At 43.3% G+C, this 22,811-nt stretch overlaps 1 protein-coding gene across 2 annotated transcripts in view; it reads right to left on the bottom strand.

Moving 5' to 3' along the window:
- Positions 1 to 794: 794 nt before the first annotated feature.
- The window catches only part of LOC128694296 (uncharacterized), a 51,806-nt gene continuing 29,789 nt past the window's right edge, over positions 795 to 22,811 (bottom strand). The window contains exons 2-5 of one of the 2 annotated variants that reach the window (XM_053784371.2): positions 11,984 to 12,210; positions 8,745 to 8,917; positions 5,628 to 7,421; positions 795 to 1,673 (exon numbers count right to left, since the gene is read on the bottom strand). In XM_053784371.2, coding sequence (XP_053640346.2) covers positions 1,494 to 1,673; positions 5,628 to 7,421; positions 8,745 to 8,917; positions 11,984 to 12,038 — 2,202 coding nt within the window. In that variant the 5' untranslated portion in view covers positions 12,039 to 12,210 and the 3' untranslated portion in view covers positions 795 to 1,493. The remainder of the gene's footprint in view (positions 1,674 to 5,627; positions 7,422 to 8,744; positions 8,918 to 11,983; positions 12,211 to 22,811) is intronic. The other variant, XM_070093728.1, reaches the window with a different exon arrangement.

Genomic DNA, 22,811 nt, shown 5'->3' with positions numbered 1-22,811 from the left:
CAGTTAAGATTAAGATAAGATTTTGTTGGAGTTTTTAAATCCCCGAGGGAGGGGGGAGGTGAGCCACCCATGATAACCCAAGACGGTCAGTGCGTCATCCAGGACTCTCTTGTTTCTATTCGGATCCTTAAATCTTGTCCCCCAGGATGCAACCCACACCAGTCGACTAACGCTTACTGCTAGGTAAACAGGGACAGCAGGTGTAAGGAAACAAGCGCAAATGTTTCCACCCGTGCCGGGGAATAAACCGGGGACGCTCAGTGTGAGGCGAGAGCGTCGCCAACCAAGCATATCAGCGTATAATTGATGCAGTTCCAGATTAACTGAGCTTCACTTCATTAACCTACAGTCGTATGTTACACAGAGACCATCAGCTAGTGTGTTTGTCTTGTTTACCATTCGTCTCCACTTGCTGACATCACAGTCAATTGTCAGGTGCCTGACACCCCGAACCGTGGTCAGTCTCTCAGATACGTGAGTGGTTTTATTTTTCCATTTGACTGATTGGCAGACAACTATCTGGGTTGTCTCTACCAACAAAGAAGGGAAGGTCTCTGCCAACAGAGAAGGGGGATGGGGGAATCTGCCAACAGAGAAGGGGGGGTCTGCCAACATAGGGGGGCTCTGCCAACATAGAGGGGCTCTGCCAACAGAGAAGGGGGAGGGGGAATCTGCCAACAGAGAAGGGGGGTCTCTGCCAACAGAGGGGTCTCTGCCAACAGAGAAGGGGGGGTCTCTGCCAACAAAGAAGGGGGGGTCTCTGCCAACAGAGAAGGGGGTTCTCTCCCAACAGAGAAGGGGGGTCTCTGCCAACAGAGGAGGGGGTCTGCCAACAGAGAAGGTGGGGTCTCTGCCAACAGAGAAGGGGGGTCTCTGCCAGCAAAGAAGGGGGAGTGGGGTCTCTCCCATCAGGCTAACCCAATACACAATGAATAAAAAGTCATAATTTCGCGACTGGAACAATACTAGTATAACCCTATGTGAGACGAGGCCTGGTCTCAGACCGAGCCGCGGGGGTGTTGACACCCGAAACCCTCTCCAGGTATGTGCGAGTTATTTTTGTATTGTTCCAGTCGCGGAACTGTGACTCTTTTAAGCTGATCCAAACAACCAGCTATCTGCAGCTCACACACGTTGGGGTGGTGGTACAAGGTAAAAGCTAGACCAAGCTACCAGCTATCTGCAGCTCACACACGTTGGGGTGGTGGTACAAGGTACAAGCTAGACCAAGCTACCAGCTATCTGCAGCTCACACGTTGGGGTGGTGGTACAAGGTACAAGCTAGAACAAGCTACCAGCTATCTGCAGCTCACACGCAGCTAACCAGCAAGTGAGCCTACAAATACACTGATGTGGTTGAAGAGCAGTGTTTTAACGACCATTTGATCTCTGCTTGGTGTCCAGGATGGGCTTTGGTAATAGAGAACAGCCTCCAGCTGGCTCTTCTGTGCTCCCGGGGTTTCACAGCTGGTTCCAGACGGCGGATTGGTCATCTAAAGATAGTTGGAGTGAGTGGTTGGACTCCAGATGGCAGCAGCGGCATCAATGAGGGAGTGTGTCGAAGAACAGTCAACGTTGTACCACCAGTCACATACCAGCAGCTGCTGACTGAAAAGTGTACCCAGCGGACAGAGGAACGAGGCGCTACGACCATCCCAACACACGTGGAACACCTGCAAAACACACACACACCTGTTAAGCTCTTCCCTTCACAACAGTTTTTACACCAAAACTGACTTAAGAGGCCTTACCTAACCTTGCAGTAATGATCGTTATTAGTTTCAGAATAATTCTACTCAACATATATAAATTTATATCTATTTAATATACTTAAAACCATATATATATATATATATATATATATATATATATATATATATATATATATATATATGCAAAACAACCACTGTGAAAGAGTAGTGAAATTCCAAGCGCTTTCGTGACTACTCACATTGTCAAGGAACTATGAAAGTAATACATCAAAGGAAGGCAATTAAAGGGCTTAGACTACACCTCACAGTCAACCCCCACAACAAAGAAACACCTGACACGCGACAATACCGGACTCATAAGAAAAGAGGAACACTGCAGTAGGTCCGCTGGTCCAACTAGACAGGTCCTCACGACATCCCACTAACAAAATATTCTACCCAAGAAATAAGGTTTATTATTTGTCCAATTTATTATTAAACTCTAACCAAATTTTATTAATTATAAATGAGCCTAATTTATATAAACCTAAGGAAATATTCATATTATTTTCAAAACTGCTTTTTATGAAACAAGATTAAATTATATTCCTGTCGACCATGGACTTGCTTGATACTACTTTCTCAACTTTTTGAAAATCAATTGGATGGTTAAAATCTCTCGCATGAATAAATAGAGCATTGGAATCTTGTCCAGTTCTAATGCTATATTTATGTTGTTTTAATCTAAGTTCGAGACTTTTACCAGTTTGACCGTAATAACCTTTATCGCAAATTTTACAAGGAATCTTATAGACACATCCATCAGCATTTTGGGGGGAATTCTTTATCAAAAGTTTTTTTTACTGTATCAAGATTTTTAAATGAAACTTTAATATTAAAAGTCTTAAGAAGAGAAGGCACATCAACCAAGTTTTCATGGTAAGGGAGAACCAACATATTTTTAGTTGAATAAGGTTGGTTGTCCCTTTTTGGGCTGTAAAAAGTATTTCTAGCAATTTTAAATGATTTATCAATTACATTTCTCGCTTATTTCAGATCAATGGCTATTTCATAAATTTTGGATATTTCTTCATCTATGAACTCTGGACTACAAATACGTAAAGCTCTCAAAAACATTGATGAGAAAACAGACAGTTCAACTCTATCTTGATGGGAATAATAGTGTACATAGGAACAGTTATTTGTAGGTTTTCTGTAAATTTTAAATTTGAATTCATTATTACTCTTAATAATTAAAACATCTAGAAAAGGCAATGAGTTATTTTCCTCAAGCTCAACAGTACAGTTTATAGAATGGGCTAAGCTATTTAATTTGCCAAGGAAATGGTGTATATCTACATTCTTGGGCATAAGACATTAAATATCATCAACATATCTGGGCCATTTTGCTCTATTAGGGAGGATTGTGTTAAGCAATCTTGTTTCAAATAATTCCATGTATAGATTACTAAGAACAGGTGAAAGAGGATTTCCCATTGCCATACCAAACTTCTGAGTGTAAAACTTATCATTAAATACAAATTTTGCATCAACAATGCAAAGTTTAATAAGTTTAATGATGGTAGGAACTGGCAATGGTAAATCATAATTAACGAGTTCTTCAGATAAGAAACTTAATAAATCATCAACAGGAACTTTCGTAAACAAGGAAGTAACATCAAAACTAACCATGTTAAAATCATTTAAGTCAGTCAAGGAGCTTAATTTATCAACTAAATCTAAGTTGTTTTTAACATTAAAGTTAGAAATTTTACCAACAATAGGGCTCAAAATGTTAAGCCATTTGGACAGTTTATACGAAACTGATCCTATGGAGCTAATAATTGGTCTAATTGGATTACCTGGTTTGTGTGTTTTTATTAGTCCATACATGTAAGGTAAAGATGGATTAGTGGAAGTAAATTGCTTAATTAATTCATCTTTGCCTTTCAGTAGAAGTTTTATTGCTTTATTTTGTTAGTGGGATGTCGTGAGGGCCTGTCTAGTTGGACCAGCGGACCTACTGCAGTGTTCCTCTTTTCTTATGAGTCCGGTATTGTCGCGCGTCAGGTGTTTCTTTGTTGTGGGGGCTGACTGTGAGGTGTAGTCTAAGCCCTTTAATTGCTTTCCTTTGATGTATCTTTCATAGTTCCTTGACAATGTGAGTAGTCACGAGAGCGCTTGGAATTTCACTACTCTTTCACAGTGGTTGTTTTGCATACTTTAAAATCACCTCTTTACTGTGATCTTATTGCATATATATATGTATAATATATATATATATATATATATATATATATATATATATATATATATATATATATATATATATATATATATATATATATATATATATGGTTTTAGGTATATTAAATAAGTATATTGAAAGTATATTAAAAGCCACTTGCCTCCACTCCAATCCAACTCGTTCATACAGGCCTGTTGGATGTTCAAGTCCATAGCACTTAAAACACACACATATATATATATATATATATATATATATATATATATATATATATATATATATATATATATATATATATATATATATTAGGCTAATTACATTTTAAACTTAAAATTTACATCGCTCTTAGTAAAACTTATCACTGCTAACAGCACTGCTGCCACTAACACCACTGCTCCTACCACCACCAGTACAAACATCACCATCACGTCCACCAAAACTATAAAATAATACAACATTCAATAGGATATAAACAAAGTCTTCCATTGGACAGTAAAGAATAACCTGACGTATAGTGGTGGCAAACGCAAATGTTTGGATATGGCAAGACTGAAGAACTCAAAAGGAACACTGTATTGAAAACACAGGATGATCACCAAATAGAATGAAAATAGCCCTTGAAAAAATCTTGGTGTACGAATGTCAGCTGACCTTTCTTTTAAAGACCACATTAAGGCAAATATCGTGAAAACCAGAAAAATGGCATGGGTGGATAACGAGAACTTTCAAAACAGGGGAAATAATGCCACTGATAACACAATTCATATCACATGTGCTCTCTCGTTTAGAGAATTGTTCAGAGAGAAATCATATCTGGAACAGATACAAAAATCATTTTCAGATCATGTAGGATTAATAAAGTATTAAAATTACTGGGAATGTCTCAAGGTGGTAAATACACAAAATCTGGAACAAGAGGAGAGAGATGCATGATTGGATATGAGTTGAATGTACTTGAAGGCCTGGTAACAAACCTACACGCTACCATAACAATGATCTGAAGTGAGAGGTGTGGGGAAAAATGTAAAATAAATCCAGTGAAAAGCAGGGATGCTGTGGACACAAAAGAGAACATTGCATCAACATCCCTGGTCACAAACTATTAGCCATCTTAGCAGAAGAAATCAGAAATACTTTGGAAACAATTGTAGAAGATCAACCATGGTGTGATGGATATGTTGGAAAGTGGGTCGCCAGCAGCCATAGCCTGGTTGACCAGGTCAGCACCAGAGAAGCCTGGCCAAGGGCCAGGCTTAAGGTGTAAGAAGATTCTGCAAAACCCATCAAAGGTAAGGGAGCCAGCTTTCTCAACAACACAAGAGTGGACTTAGTAGCGACCAGCGAAGAGGAGAGGCCAGGAGCTATGCCTCGACCTTTGCAAGAACATATAGGTGAGTACGAGCACAAACCAGCAAGAAATCACTGTACCAACACACCTCATCAACAATCCACCATTACACTAGCTCTCCACCACACTAACCCACCACAATCACACCAGCACTCAACCCACAACAACACCATCAACACACTACTAAAGCAACACACTACCAACACACCACAACAGCTACAACACGATGCCACCCACATCAACAAATTACTACATCAGTACCATTACTCCAGCAACCCACAACCACGCCACTAACTAACCACCGCATCACTACCCACACCACATCAGTACACCAGCTTACCTGACAGTTGGTCTCTGGATCGGCGAAGTAACCTCCGAACGGCTTGCTGGAGCACTCAAAACCTGTCTTTGGTATGCTCTGGAGGATCGGATAGTCTATACCACCGCGACCGGGTATCGAACCGGTGTACGGCACATCTGAGCTACCTACAGTTCGTGTCTTACCGTCTAGTACTGGCGTCTCGGGTCTTGAAGTGTCTTTACCGCCACCACCACGACTTAAATTTTGTTTCGGAACTGTGACAAGCCGTGAGAGGCTGGTGCGGCTGTGAGAAAGTGACCTTGAGTTAGTTCTGGACTTCGACTGTTGTCTGACTATGTTGTATGATGTTTGGACCGGGCGAAAACGGTGTTTGCTGAGGGATTTGGTCAGTGTTTTGGATTTTTGTGCCTCGAGTCTGAGAGACGAGGGAATATGTGAACGTGCTGGTGCAGAGTAGATTTTACCTCGAACTTTGGAACGTGTGGAAATGCGTTTGGGTTGAGCTGTAGAGGAAGGCAAAAGAAACAGATCAGAGGAATTCTGAGGGACGCCGATGGAAGACGATGAAAAAGATACTGGCGGAGAAAAAGCTCTTGAATCCGAATTTAAAGATAGTGAATGATTGTGTATGGGCTTCTGGATTCCTTTATCGGTCAGAATGGATGTTTTAGGAAAGGAGGAAAATGTTACCGATGTAGGAGCCTCGATGTAAGAGTTTGACACAGACTTAGAAGGTGTAAAGGAATTTTTTAAAAGTGATTTAGAATTTATTGAAGCCGTGGGAGGAGGCGCTGTAAACGACTTAGTCGTTGACAGTGACAAGCGGGAAGGCTTAGTAAATGATTTTAGTTTTGATGATAGAAAAGGAAATGTTGTAATTGTTTCAGATGTTTGTGAAACAAAGGAAGATGGGATGGTAAGAGGTAAGGTAGAAGAGTTGGTCTCTGATAAAGTAGAAGACCTTGTGGAGGAGAAAATGGGAATGGAATTGGAAGTTGTGTCTACTGGAGGTGGTAATGCAGCAGGCGACGCAGTAGTAAAGTAGCTTGAGTAAGAATGTGCTCTTGGCGGTGACGGAGTTGATACCGAAGAAGGTGGCGTAGAAAATGAATAGTTAGAAGTTGAGGGAATATCTTTGTTGCGAGGAGCAGGAGACTCTGAAGATGGATGTGAGATCGAGGAAAAGGACTCGATGAAATAGGATGGAGTGGATGAAGGAGTAACAGAAGAGACTGGATGACTCTGTGTATTAGTGAATTCCTTTGAAGGTTGAGAGTCAGACAGTGAGTAAGAAGAGTAACTTGAAGACACTAAGATCCCTTTTGCTATAAGGTTGGGATTCTCAGTGGTCGGCTCCTCACGGGCAGAGGTCACTACTGTAGTAGTCGAGGGTGACGTCACTAGTTCCATGTGCTCCACAAAGTGAAACTTGTTAGTATTCTGGCTCAGATCCTCAGAATGTGGTGAAATGTCTATCTGGGACCTAGAAGAGGTGTCCTGCAGTGACTTCGCTGCTCTCTGGTTCCCACCTGGCACTCCAGCAGAAAAAGAATCAACTTGCTCTGCCTTCTGCTTTGTGATAGTGTTGTTAGAATCTTTCTGTTTTCCCTGTGGCACTTGTAGTTGTGAGAGCTGTGGAGGGAAGTACGTCTTGGCACCCTCCGGGAGCCAGGCGAGGGCAGTGCTGGCGGGAGGGTCGACCACATCAACCTGGATGAAGTAAGAAAGATCTTCCGTGTCCTGTCCTTTTTCCCCCTGCAACCCTGCAGGAAGCTCCAGGTACGAGCTCTTGAAGCGGATCTGTCGCTGGCTCTGCAACAGTAAGGTGAGGTTAGTTGTGAGCCAGAGTGTGAGCGTTGCACTCACACACTACCAACACTGATGTTTATAAGTGAGAATATTAATCACGCTTCCGGAAATTAAGTTCTTATATGATGACTCCTTAATCACATAACAGAAGCTAAATTACATGAAATGTATTAAAAGAGGAGACTGGATTTGCATTACTGATGAATAAATATCTTGGAGTTATTGAAATTAAAATACAAACAAATGCATAAGGAACACTGGAACAATACACAAATAACCCTCACATAGGAGGACGAGTTTTAAGACGAAATTTCGATAGATAATGGTCCAAATCGGGGCGAAATGTCCTCATAACATTTCTTTCACCTATGTGGGGGTTATTTGTGCATACACTTAGGACATTTTTGTTGGATACGTTTCGGCCCTGGAACCTTTGTCACTCCAAAGCATAGAGACGTATGAGCTAGTACATTATATATAGTGCGTAATGCTAGTCATGGTGATGGTCAGGTGAAACTATCAAACAATGACACTGCTGTGTCTCGTGGCAGCTGAGAAACAGCATGTAGCTGCATGTTGCAGTTTTGTTCATGTCAGAGGTGTTGAGCTGATGTTTTTGCCACAGCTTTTGTTTTATGGTGTTGGGAGTAGCAAGTCAGGTAATACCGACTAAATTGAAGAGTAAAATGCATGTGCAACAGATGGGTATCTTGTTGATCGTGGGTAAAACGTTTCAATTAACATTTTAGATCAATACAGTTGCGCACCTACCCTTATCGGGTTCTCTCTAAATCTTTTCAGTGTTTTTCCATCGCATGGGATGGCATTCTTCAGACCTGGACCCAACATAAGCATTCTTGGGGTCGTCTCTGTTGAAAACATCTTCAAAACGTGTAGAAAGATTTCTCCCCGTTTCTCCTACGTATATTTTTTGTAGTTCCCGCATGGTACGTTGAATGTTACTCCTTGAGTGTCACGGGGATCAAGCTTCCCGGTGAGGAGTCTGATGGATTACATGACCTTTGCGGTGTTGGCCACTTTTTCACGTAGAATAAAAAAAATCTAGGTTTCTCGTTATTGTTTTTTTGGTTGAGTTCATTGTAGTAGTAGCTATGCCTTTGCAATCTGGATAAAGGATACACTTGTGTAACATTTGGGTATCTTGATTCTGGAAACGTTTCGCCAGCCTTTGGCTTCTTCAGTCCGATGCAGAGAAACTCACCCGTCTGGTGGCCTCCAGCTGTGAGAGGTTTGAGGTTAGTACAGTAACTCACCCGTCTGGTGGCCTCCAGATGTGAGAGGTTTGAAGTTAGCACAGTAACTCACCCGTCTGGTGGTCTCCAGCTGTGAGAGGTTCCCAGGCTGGGAGAGTTGTAAGAGAAGAGCAAGGATGGCAGTGTGGGCAGCTGCTAAACTCAGGTCAGGTGTGGTCGTGGTGTTGTCAGACTTCAGTAACACATGGTCACTTCCCGGTTCCTCACCATCGCTGCCTGGCGACTCTGCCGGAGAAGCAATTATGGAGTTTTAGTAAGTTCATTGAGGCACATATACACATAAGTACAATTATCATACCTAGTAACATGCATATATTACCTAGGAAAACCCAAAACTATCAGTGACTTTTCCATTCGATCCTCTTATCTTACAGCCTTGCTGTAAGATACAGCTAAGTAACTCAACTGTGTATGAATCATTTACAGAAAAGGGGACACAATAGAAATAAAGTAAACTAAGTTATTTACATGAACACTAAATTGAGAGGATCAGCTTAAAAATAGGTACACGAATATTAGATGTACAAGAAATCACTCTCTTCCCTTTCTGTTGTTCATTAAGTACATTTTAGCTCTCTTCCTGAACTGGTTCATGCTAGGACTGTCTGACATGTGCAGGCAGTCTGTTCCACTCATTTAATGCTGTACAATAAAAGGCGTTTGAAGCCTGACTACCTACTGTAGGTACTACAAAATTGTGTTCCCTTCCTCTAATACCATACTGATTTTGGTTCCCAGCCTTGACAAACTTGGCAGCAAGATATCTGGACACAGTAATTTTATAAACATGATTTAACTTCAGTTGTTTTACTCTGTGTTCAACAGAGTAATTCATCCTAGCCTAGATGCTCTCTTGGACCCAGGTCCAGGATAAATCTCACTATTTTTTGTTCTGGGTGATTTATATTCTCTTTTTTTTATGTTAAAGCAGAGTACCATGAAGAACAAGAATAATTTGCATGACACTATATAAAAGCTAGACACAGGGTTCTGCGAGCCTCAGCAAGTAGATACTGTGTCTGTCTATAGAGGAACTTTAGCCTGGCATTCGCTTTTCTTACTACATTATTCAGTATCAATTCTGACATGCTTGGGTCAAAGGGAATTCCCAGATATTTCACTGAAGATACACTGGACGTTAAAATGATTTACCATTTTCAGTTTACTTTTCGCACCAAAGAGTATGGCTTCGGTTTTTTTCAAGGTGTAGCGATAGTTTGTCTACAAGCCATCTGCTGCAGGACACTAGTTTTAGTGATAGTACATTAGCTATATCTTGTGGGTCTTTACAGGACACTAACAGAGCACTGTCATCTGCATACAACAGAAGCTTACACTTGACATTGATGAGCATGTCATTCACATAACATAAAATATTAACGGACCCAGAATACTACCTTGGGGAACCCCCCACATGCTATCGACAGGGTTTTTCATTCAGTCTTATTGATCGTGATAATTTGTTTTATGTTCCTCATATGGGATTTAGACCAGTCTAGAGAGCCTATGCCTTACACCTGCTGTCCTTGTTCACCTAGCAATACCTGGATGTTAGTCGATTGTTGTGGGTCGCATCCTAGGGGACAAGACTGAAAAACCCCGGTAATAATATTGAAACAAGACAGAGTCCTCGATGACGCACAAACTTTTTTGGATTATCCTAGATGGCTAACCCTCCGAGCTAAAAATTTCAACAAAATCTTGTCTTGTCGTATCTTAAACATGTCTAGAAAAAATAAAATAGTTGACCATTAAATATACCTCGATAAGGAAGAAAATGAATTGTAACTGTTTGAGGGTAAACTTGTGTAAATTTGTGTTATGGAACACTTTGCTTGCAATTCATAATAATATTAATATCTTTATTTCTTCAGGTACATGCACAAGGTATACAGGCCTAGCAGACATCAGTGACATACTACTATATAGAAAGCCGCTCGTTATGGAGAGCATATGTCGCTTCTGGACAACGGGCATGTTGTCACCACTCCAGCAAGGGCATGGTGCCCCAATTTCCAACAGGGTAAGTTAGTAAGTTTATTCAGGTATACACAAATACAGTTACATAGATTATTATACATAGCAGCATATGTGTAGAGAACCTAGGATAACCCAAAAAAGTCAGTGATTTATTTTTAATGGACATTTAGTCCACTCTATTTATTTATTTATTTATTTATAATTTGAGCACACATACAGAGGTACAAAAAAATATGCAACTAAAATCAGTGAAAAACATTGGAGTATTCTGTTAGGTAGTGTATTTAAAAAATAATAAAGTTAGATTGGGTTTTAGGTTTAACACGTCTTTGAGAAGAGACTTGAATTTATAAACTCTGCAGTAATTAGTGGTCTGAGATGGTTACTTGTTGTTGAGCCCCATGCACAAATTCCATAGCTGATAGTATGCCTACAGTCTTGGAAATTTTCTTAGGAATTATCAAGCCCCTGCTTTGTGATAGGTGATCCGTTTATCATTATGTTAAGAGGGACATAGGGAAGTTGTGTCATCAGCAAATTGTGTCAGTTTTGCGGCCAATGAAGATCCCCAGTGGGACTTCTTTTTTCTCTATTGCAGTGTATATATGTTCTAGAGTATTTTTATTAGGCCTGATCGAGTCTTCTGTAGGGAAGGTGGAGGATTCAATGGATTTGTTAAAGAGTGTTGCAATGATTGGTGATAGCACTTGTGACACTTTTTTGTATATAAAGGGTGGTAAGGTATTTAAATCTCCTGCCTTGTTTTTTACCTGAGCTTGGGATTTTATTGGCAAGGTTTTGTCCTATAGTGGACTACCTCACTACCTGCTTGTATGACCCACACGGGTGTAACACTTCACGTAAATATACTATTAATAACTGAACTTAGGACATTTGATCTGCCTAGATGATGACAAAATGGGGGTGGACAGTGTCACACTGGGGGTGGACAGTGTCACACTGGGGGTGGACAAGGGTTTCCTTGACCATCGGAAGAGCTATTAATGCTCCACTTAAGTCTACAGTTACCAAATTACAAGTCAGTGTGACTTGTAAATGGTCTAAGTCGGACCGAAACGTCGTCGTAAGCTCCTCTCTCCTATGTGCGAATTATTTGTGTATTGTGGACTTGGTGTTGTGTAACTATGACCAAGTGATGTGATAGTGTAAATATTTTTAAATCTGTTAAATTCGGAATTAGTGTCAACTTCTGGGTTAACATAAGTGGGTTTTGTTAAATAGTGGTGCCAAGCGTAGTGACACTGTCACTTCCCTGTCCTCGGTCAGACAACGAGTACCGTGAAAACTGACCTGCATGAACCAGCAGCACTAGCAGGGAGCCAAGCAACACTCGTGTCAGCACCATGCTGCAGGGAGCCTTGGCACTCCCAGGGAACAGTGATTGACCTGGTAGATCACGTGTGGTGGGTCACAGGATGGGTCGGGTACGTACCAGCTGAGGTACCTTGCAGTGGAAGACGACACAAGTGGTTGTTAATGGGGGTTGATCTTTCCTCACATCAGTTCCTGCTACACACCTGCTGAAGGACAGTTGTCTTAATAAGCACTGCTTAACTTACCAGTGTGAAGATGAATTAATTGTGTTGCCGAGTTCTGAGCTTTGCGCAGACCTCGGCAACACATTTGTCCTCAGAGATTTGTTAAGTTATACCATGAATTAAGGAAAGATCGTAGACTTCACCTTACGACAACAGACAAAGCAAATGCAGTAGTAATTATGGACAAGGTAGATTATAGGGAAAAAATATACATGATATTAGGGAGACAGGGAAACTCATGCCTAGCTTCGGAAGCTGTGACGTACCTCGAGAGCAGAGTATTATGGAGAATGATTTCCCTGGCTTTGCACATTATTCCTGGCTTTAATGTGAAGGCTCCGGGAGTACTGAAATGGTTGTGTGGGGAGAGAGAGAGAGAAAAAAGATATATTTCTGGCGGAAACTGTGGAGCAATATGTGGTGTGTTCTTTTACCGCGGTCCATCAAGGTAACTGAGATGAACACTGCCTTGACGCAACACAGCCTCGAATTCTGTGTGGAATTCTAAAGTAAGTTTGCAGTATTTTTTTTCAGTTTGCGTGATTTTTAGGTTGGGTTAGGTCACTTTAACACTCGTTATACTGTCACCCATTTGACTGTCATGGCCTGGTGGCTAAAGCTCCCGCTTCACACACGGAGGGCCCGGGTTCGATTCCCGGCGGGTGGAAACATTTCGACACGTTTCCTTACACCTATTGTCCTGTTCACCTAGCAGCAAATAGGTACCTGGGTGTTAGTCGACTGGTGTGGGTCGCATCCTGGGGGACAAGATTAAGGACCCCAATGGAAATAAGTTAGACAGTCCTCGATGACGCACTGACTTTCTTGGGTTATCCTGGGTGGCTAACCCCCCGGGGTTAAAAATCCGAACGAAATCTTATCTTATCTTATCTTAACAGTGAAATATTGTTTCGTTATTAAGAGGACAAGCTGCGCCACGACTGGAGACCCAGATGACACTCAGGTGAGCACCTGATCCACGGATTTGCCCATATGTTCTGCTCTCATCCTTGGTGAGTCACATCAGGGGACGGGTGGGGGATGGAACCCATGGTAGATGAGTTCAAGCTCCATTCGTTACTATTTCGTGAGTCTTGGTGAGTCAGGGTGCCAAGGTCAACGTACCCGGGTCAAGGACACTGAAGTGATGCACTGCTACCACTCTATTACTGGATCAGGACGCAGTGGTAAGTTGAAGATAGTCTTACCGTATGTCACTCCGAAAACCCTAACCGAGGGTCGTTACGACAGACGTTAAGATCATTATAGATATTAAGATGATTATAATTATCTTAATTAGCTATTGAGATAGGAAGAATTCAACACTAAAGACGAGACGTCACCAACACTGGCGTGTTATTGCATATACAAGCACGCAGTCGTTCAAGCATACACGCCTGCACGCGCGCGCACACAATACAAAAATTTCGGGTCGTCGCGATGCGGATATCAAAATATGAAAGTGGGAAGTCGACTGTGTTCACCATCCTTACTATCTGATTCATTATAGTGAATCTTCTGTTCTCACCATTCAGAATATATAACGAAAGTATAGTGAGTGTTCTGTGTTTACCATCTGACCTCACCATCACCACCACAACCAAAGCAGAGGTGATAATGTAGCCTTCACCATTCATTGTTCTGAATGACTCGTGTGGGTTCAGCGCATCACGTAAAGAAAATTTTAAAGGGAAAGCATTGTTTCGATGGCCGGGAGTCGCTGATGACGGCTGGAAGATGGTTAATAGATTTTCAAAGTCTATCTACTACTCTGAGGGTAATTGAGTTACCACGTAACCTTTTGTTTTGTACCAGCAATCAAGGATACTTCAGTCGTAAGTGTACATGTATTGTTCTTGTCAGAACGTGACCGTTAAGTGGCTCTCGTCATTTATACAAAGTGGCAGCGAGAAACAAGTATTGGCTTATTTTAAAAAAGTTACTGTTGACACTGTATTGTAACTCCATAAAGTCACTGCTGGTGAGTGTTACTACAACAGTAATACACCGCACAACACACCAACAGTAACGCACACCATTAACACTTCACTACACACTAATAACACAAACAACAACAGTAAGAGTGCGCAACACAGAACAAGCACACACACACACACACACACACACACACACACACACACACACACACACACACACACACACACACAGGTATGGTAAAGCTCACGGTTCAGGGAGAGTGACCTAGTAGCGACCAGTGAAGAGGCGGGGCCAGGAGCTTGGACTCTACCCCTGCAACCTCAACTAGGTGAGTACAACTAGGTGAGCACACACACACACACACACACACACACACACACACACACACACACACACACAGAGTAACAATAACTACAAAACATAGTAACACTACACAAAACAGTAACACTACAACACTACACAGTAACACACAGCATTAGTAACAGTCACACGCTTCATCACGCTGTAATAACAAGTCAAGATATCTTTTGTGTTCTACGGAAAGTGAGGTAAATTGGTCTCCATTATCTAGTAACGCGATTTGCTCCACTTATGAAATTCGCAAGTGTATGTGTGTACTAACGTATATGTGGTTGCAGGGGTCGATTCATAACCCTTGTGTGTACTCGCCTATTTGTACTCTCCTATTTGTGGTTGCAGGGGTCGACTCACAACTGGCCCCGGGTCTTTGCTGGTCGCTACCAGGACCACTCTCTCCCTGCTCCAAAAACTTTATCGTTTTTCTTAAAGCGATTTATGGATCCTGCCTCCACTATATTACACTCCAGACTGTTCCACTTCCTAACAACTCTGACTGAAGAAATACTTCCTAACATCCCTGTGACTCGTCTGAGTTTTCAACTTCCAGTTGTGACTCCTTGTAGCAGTGTCCCATCTCTGAAACATTCTGTTCCTATCCAACTTGTCAATTTCTCTCATTTTATATGTCGTTATCGTGTCTCCCCTATCCCTCCTGTCCTCCAGTGTCATCAGGTTGATGTCCCTTAGTCTCTCCTCATAGGACATACCCCTTAGCTCCGGGGCTAGTCTTGTTGTAAACCTCTGCAAACCTTCAGTTTCTTGACATGCTTGATCATGAGTGGGTTCCATAGTGGTGCTGCATACTCCAATACGGGCCTGGCATATACCGCAGACAGTGTTGTTAACGACTCCTTCCTTAGGTTCCTAAAAACACATTTGCTGCAGCAGTTATTTGGTTGACTTGTTGCTCGGTACACTGCTCACCCTGAGGTCATCTTTGAGCAAGATTTGCAGCCTTTCTCCTCCCCCCCCAAGTCTGTATTCCGTCTGTGGTCTTTACCTATCCCCATTCTTCAAAACTTTGCACTAGACCCGACCTGCAGCCTGTCCAGGTCTGTGTGAAGTCTTTCCTGGTCCTCACATGTTTGTATTTTTTTCATTATTTTCACATCATTTATGAGCAGGGATACCTCGGACGCTATTATACGACCAGGGATACCTCGGACGCTATTATACGACCAGGGATACCTCGGACGCTATTATACGACCAGGTATACCTCGGACGCTATTATACGACCAGGGATACTTCGGACGCTATTATACGACCAGGGATACCTCGGACGCTATTATACGACCAGGGATACCTCGGACGCTATTATACGACCAGGGATACCTCGGACGCTATTATACGACCAGGGATACCTCGGACGCTATTATACGACCAGGGATACCTCGGACGCTATTATACGACCAGGGATACCTCGGACGCTATTATACGACCAGGGATACCTCGGACGCTATTATACGACCAGGGATACCTCGGACGCTATTATACGACCAGGGATACCTCGGACGCTATTATACGACCAGGTATACCTCGGACGCTATTATACGACCAGGGATACCTCGGACGCTATTATACGACCAGGGATACCTCGGACGCTATTATACGACCAGGGATACCTCGGACGCTATTATACGACCAGGGATACCTCGGACGCTATTATACGACCAGGGATACCTCGGACGCTATTATACGACCAGGGATACCTCGGACGCTATTATACGACCAAGGATACCTCGGACGCTATTCCTTGTCATGTCATCCACGTATACAAGAAACAGTGCCGTCCCTAGTGCTGATCCTTGTGGAACGCCACCCACCACACGAGCCCAGTCCAACACGTATTCTCGGGCAATCACTCCTTGTTTCCTTCCTGTTAAGTATTCCTTGATCCATTGCGGTGCCTTTCCTGTGATTCTTGACTTCTCCTTTAGCGTTCGTCCGAACATCTTGTGCGAGACTGTGTCGAAAGTTTTTTACAGTCCAGGAGTATGCAGTCTACTCATGCCTCTCTCTCCTTCCTCATTTCAGTTACCTTGTAGAACTCCAGTAGATTTTTAAGAGAGGATTTACTATCTTTAAAGATATGCTGGATGTCACTCATAAACCTACTCTTTTCCAGGCGGTTCATCAATCTTCTCCTGATTATCTTCTCCACAACGTTTCATACTATGCTCATTAGTGACACTGGTCTCTATCAGCCCCCTTCCTTAAGTGGGACTACATTTGTTGTCTTCTACACCTCTGGCAGTTGCGTTGTCAACTGACTTGTTAGTGGCTAGTGGCTCGCATGTGCTTCTGCTCCTTCTCTCAGAACCCACGGAGACGTATGTTTCTATTATTATTTTCAATTTTCAGGCAGCTGCCTTGCTTGGAAAGACTGGTTGAATTCCTTTACTGTGCGGCCACACAGTTCTAATATCGGTACCCATTGCGTTGTGTCATCTCATCCCTCTACTCTTGTTTAGTCAAGCTCCTTTATTAGTCTTACCTCTCCTTTTGTTGTGCTAATGGTTTCTAGTACCAGGTTGTTCTAGTCAAGCTCCTTTATTAGTCTTACCTCTCCTTTTGTTGTGCTAATGGTTTCTAGTACCAGGTTGTTCTAGTCAAGCTCCTTTATTAGTCTTACCTCTCCTTTTGTTGTGCTATTGGTTTCTAGTACCAGGTTGTTCTCACTACACTGCCTTAAGGAAGCTCCAGCCTGTGAAGACAATTTTAAATCTTTTTCAAAGCTCCTTGTAAGTTTCTGTCATTCTTCATCAGTTTCCTATCTTTCTCCCTCCCTTATTCAGCCTTATCACTTGTTCTTTCATTTCCAAACTGTCTTGCGTCTTTCCTTCTTATCTTTGTACATTCGCTTCTAGTTCTGTTCGATTCCCTGTTTGAAGTATATCTTGATTTACTTTATCTCTCTTCCAAAACTTTTTTCTGTACTTTACCCATGGATGCACAGCATTCCTGACTGAACCATGGTCTCTCTCTCTCTCTCTCTCTCTCTCTCTCTCTCTCTCTCTCTCTCTCTCTCTCTCTCTCTCTCTCTCTCTCTCTCTCTCTCTCTCTCTCTCCCTCTCTCCCTCTCTCTCTCTCTCCCTCTCTCCCTCTCCCTCTCGTTTCTTTTCGTCATGCCTGCCACGAATCCTTCCTCGATCTCTTTGCACTTTGGCTTTATTACCTCCATCTCGTCTTGCACACATTTTCCATCTAGTTCCCTCCCTCACTGCACTTCTCACTGCACTTCCAGCAGAAAATTAATAATGTCATCATTGTCCTCCTCATTGTAATTTATTATCCTGTTTCTGAATTCCCCTTATTTCTTTCTCCACTCTGTATCGATCAAGCGCCCTAACACACACACACACACACACACACACACACACACACACACACACACACACACACACACACTCGCATTAAGTGGTAATAAGAAGGTAAGACGCTTACTAGATCATAAATAACAAGCCAGGAAAAACTGGCCACAGTATCATACAACTTAATGCATGAAGGGATTCATATTGACGTCCAAGTCTAAGGATAAACGAAAATCATTGTGTACACACCATTGTTCGCATGCGATAAGAAAACTGAAGCCTACAACACGCCAAGCTTTTCACCACGAACACAAGAACACAAAACAAATAACGTGGGCGATGTACGAACACAAAACAAATAACGTGGGCGATGTATGCCAAGCTCTCGGTGTTATATAAAGACATTGATGAGTCTAAATGCGGAGGCGTATAAAACAAAGACAAGACGTTTGAACACTTTTCAATACGAGAAATCATTGTACCGTCAACACCAGACTGCACAAACAAAAGCTAGTGAGAATGATTGAACTGGTGGACAAACTGAAGAAAATGATGATAAAAAGATATACTTTTCCATAAAACTCTTAATACAAGTCGCTTTTTTAAAACCCAGATGACTTTCAATGACTCAGTATGATCAGGTGTTGCATACGAGACCAGGTGTTACAGGTGTGACATACAAGACCTGGTGTTGCAGGTGTGACATACGAGACCAGGTGTGACATACAAGACCAGGTGTGACATACGTGACCAGGTGTTGCAGGTGTGACATACAAGACCTGGTGTTGCAGGTGTGACATACGAGACCAGGTGTGACATACAAGACCAGGTGTGACATACGTGACCAGGTGTTGCAGGTGTGACATACAAGACCTGGTGTTGCAGGTGTGACATACGAGACCAGGTGTGACATACAAGACCAGGTGTGACATACGTGACCAGGTGTTGCAGGTGTGACATACAAGACCTGGTGTTGCAGGTGTGACATACGAGACCAGGTGTGACATACAAGACAAGGTGTGACATACGTGACCAGGTGTTGCAGGTGTGACATACAAGACCTGGTGTTGCAGGTGTGACATACGAGACCAGGTGTGACATACAAGACCAGGTGTTACAGGTGTGACATACGTGACCAGGTGTTGCAGGTGTGACATACAAGACCAGGTGTTGCAGGTGTGACATACAAGACCAGGTGTTGCAGGTGTGACATACAAGACCTGGTGTTGCAGGTGTGACATACAAGACCAGGTGTTACAGGTGTGACATACGTGACCAGGTGTTGCAGGTGTGACATACAAGACCAGGTGTTACAGGTGTGACATACGTGACCAGGTGTTGCAGGTGTGACATACAAGACCAGGTGTTGCAGGTGTGACATACAAGACCAGGTGTTGCAGGTGTGACATACAAGACCTGGTGTTGCAGGTGTGACATACAAGACCAGGTGTTGCAGGTGTGACATACAAGACCAGGTGTTGCAGGTGTGACATACAAGACCAGGTGTTGCAGGTGTGACATACAAGACCAGGTGTTGCAGGTGTGACATACAAGACCTGGTGTCGCAGGTGTGACATACAAGACCTGGTGTCGCAGGTGTGACATACAAGACCAGGTGTTTCAGGTGTGACATACAAGACCTGGTGTCGCAGGTGTGACATACAAGACCTGGTGTCGCAGGTGTGACATACAAGACCTGGTGTTGCAGGTGTGACATACAAGACCAGGTGTTACAGGTGTGACATACGTGACCAGGTGTTGCAGGTGTGACATACAAGACCAGGTGTTACAGGTGTGACATACGTGACCAGGTGTTGCAGGTGTGACATACAAGACCAGGTGTTACAGGTGTGACATACGTGACCAGGTGTTGCAGGTGTGACATACAGGACCAGGTGTTACAGGTGTGACATACGTGACCAGGTGTTGCAGGTGTGACATACAAGACTATGTGTTGCAGGTGTGACATACAAGACCTGGTGTTGCAGGTGTGACATACAAGACCAGGTGTTACAGGTGTGACATACGTGACCAGGTGTTGCAGGTGTGACATACAAGACCAGGTGTTACAGGTGTGACGTACGTGACCAGGTGTTGCAGGTGTGACATACAAGACCAGGTGTTACAGGTGTGACATACGTGACCAGGTGTTGCAGGTGTGACATACAAGACCAGGTGTTACAGGTGTGACATACGTAACCAGGTGTTGCAGGTGTGACATACGTGACCAGGTGTTGCAGGTGTGACATACAAGACCTGGTGTTACAGGTGTGACATACAAGACCTGGTGTTACAGGTGTGACATACAAGACCAGGTGTTACAGGTGTGACATACAAGACCTGGTGTTACAGGTGTGACATACAAGACCAGGTGTTGCAGGTGTGACATACAAGACCTGGTGTTGCAGGTGTGACATACAAGACCAGGTGTTGCAGGTGTGACATACAAGACCTGGTGTTACAGGTGTGACATACAAGACCAGGTGTTGCAGGTGTGACATACAAGACCAGGTGTTGCAGGTGTGACATACAAGACCAGGTGTTGCAGGTGTGACATACAAGACCAGGTGTTGCAGGTGTGACATACAAGACCAGGTGTTGCAGGTGTGACATACAAGACCAGGTGTTGCAGGTGTGACATACAAGACCTGGTGTCGCAGGTGTGACATACAAGACCTGGTGTCGCAGGTGTGACATACAAGACCTGGTGTCGCAGGTGTGACATACAAGACCAGGTGTTTCAGGTGTGACATACAAGACCTGGTGTCGCAGGTGTGACATACAAGACCTGGTGTCGCAGGTGTGACATACAAGACCTGGTGTCGCAGGTGTGACATACAAGACCTGGTGTCGCAGGTGTGACATACAAGACCAGGTATTGCAGGTGTGACATACAAGACCAGATGTTGCAGGTGTGACATACAAGACCAGGTGTTGCAGGTGTGACATACAAGACCAGGTGTTGCAGGTGTGACATACAAGACCAGGTGTTGCAGGTGTGACATACAAGACCAGGTGTTGCAGGTGTGACATACAAGACCAGGTGTTGCAGGTGTGACATACAAGACCAGGTGTTGCAGGTGTGACATACGAGACCTGGTGTTACAGGTGTGACATACAAGACCAGGTGTTTCAGGTGTGACATACAAGACCTGGTGTTACAGGTGTGACCGGGTCACTCCCCTACCTCACTCTGGGTTGTATGTTATACTCTCACTGGTAATCTACATACAGAGTTCACACAATTTCAAATTATTTTGTGCTCAGATCGCAAATTACTTCCTGCCAGGCTTTCGCCACCTTTGGTAACACTGCAAGGGAACGCTGCCTGCTGTGCGATATGTTCTCCAGCCGGTCCGGCGCCAAAACAATATCGCGCACCCTGCCAGACGTATGCGCAAATGTGATTACGTTAACCTAACCAAACTTAACCGAGAATAAAAAAAAAAAGAGTAGAATTTGCTTGTTAGTGAAAAAATTAACTTTTTCCGGTGGCGTTGTTGCACCTCTCTGCCAAGTGATACAATAATGACAAATATGAGAGGGAGAAACGTACACTTATAGTGTATTGAAGAGACGTTTCGCTCACCGTGGGTTATATCACTCCAATACAGAAACCAGGAAACAGAGTATATGGAGACAGGTGTTGCCGTGGGCGGGGTAAATTTAGGTGATGGCAACCCACAACCCACTTACCACCTGACACAACCCACTCTTGTATTTCTTGTTCCGTGAATTGGATCGATGAAGCCCATGGTGAGCGAAACGTCTCGTTAATGAGTGATAGTACCAGCATCTCAACCTCACACTTGTCATCAATTGTCCTAATTTGGCAGGGATGTGTCTGAACTTAATTAACCAAGAAACGTTTAAATCTGCACGAATGTAACAATGTGTTGCCAAGACCAGGTAGAGCGTTTATTTCTAGTTAAATTGTCCATCGTTCATTTCTTTACGGGACTGACTTGCATACCTCCGTGCCAGACGTGTTAGACATTTTTTTACTGGTATAATTTCAATCTCTGCATTAGATGCACATTTTTTTTTATTTTTTCTCTAGATTAATGTAACATAACCTTACCTAACCTAACCTAAAACATAAATATGTGTAGCTATAGAAAACGTTAAAAAATTGACGCTGAAAATCTTGAAATTAATGTAAAATAAGGTTAGGCTGTTTAACACTTAAGATGGTGGCGGGTGTACGATATATTCTCCTGGGGATGGTGGCCGGTGTATGATATATTCTCCTGGGGATGGTGGCCGGTGTATGATATATTCTCCTGGAGATAGTGGCGGATGTATGATATGATCTCATGGTGGCTAGTGTACGACATATTTTCCTGTGATGGTGACGGGTGTACGATATATTCTCCTGGTGATGGTGACCGGTGTATGATATAATCTCCTGGTGATGGTGACGGGTGTATGATATATTCACCCGGGGATGATGGCGGGTGTACGATGTATTCTCCCGGGTATGATGGCGGATGTACGATGTATTCACCCGGGGATGATGGCGGGTGTACGATATATTCTCCCGGGGATGATGGCGGGTGTACGATGTATTCTCCCGGGGATGATGGCGGGTGTACGATATATTCTCCCGGGGATGATGGAAGGTGTACGATGTATTCTCCCGGGGATGATGGCGGGTGTACGATATATTCTCCCGGGGATGATGGCGGGTGTACGATGTATTCTCCCGGGGATGATGGCGGGTGTACGATGTATTCACCCGGGGATGATGGCGGGTGTACGATGTATTCTCCCGGGGATGATGGCGGGTGTACGATGTATTCTCCCGGGGATGATGGCGGGTGTACGATATATTCTCCCGGGGATGATGGAAGGTGTACGATGTATTCTCCCGGGGATGATGGCGGGTGTACGATATATTCTCCCGGGGATGATGGAAGGTGTACGATGTATTCTCCCGGGGATGATGGCGGGTGTACGATATATTCTCC

Source organism: Cherax quadricarinatus, chromosome 43 (genome assembly GCF_038502225.1).
Source record: "Cherax quadricarinatus isolate ZL_2023a chromosome 43, ASM3850222v1, whole genome shotgun sequence".
NCBI lineage: Eukaryota > Metazoa > Arthropoda > Malacostraca > Decapoda > Parastacidae > Cherax > Cherax quadricarinatus.
The sequence above is the reverse complement of the archived record's forward strand: the minus strand, read 5'-3'. Positions and strand labels throughout refer to the sequence as shown.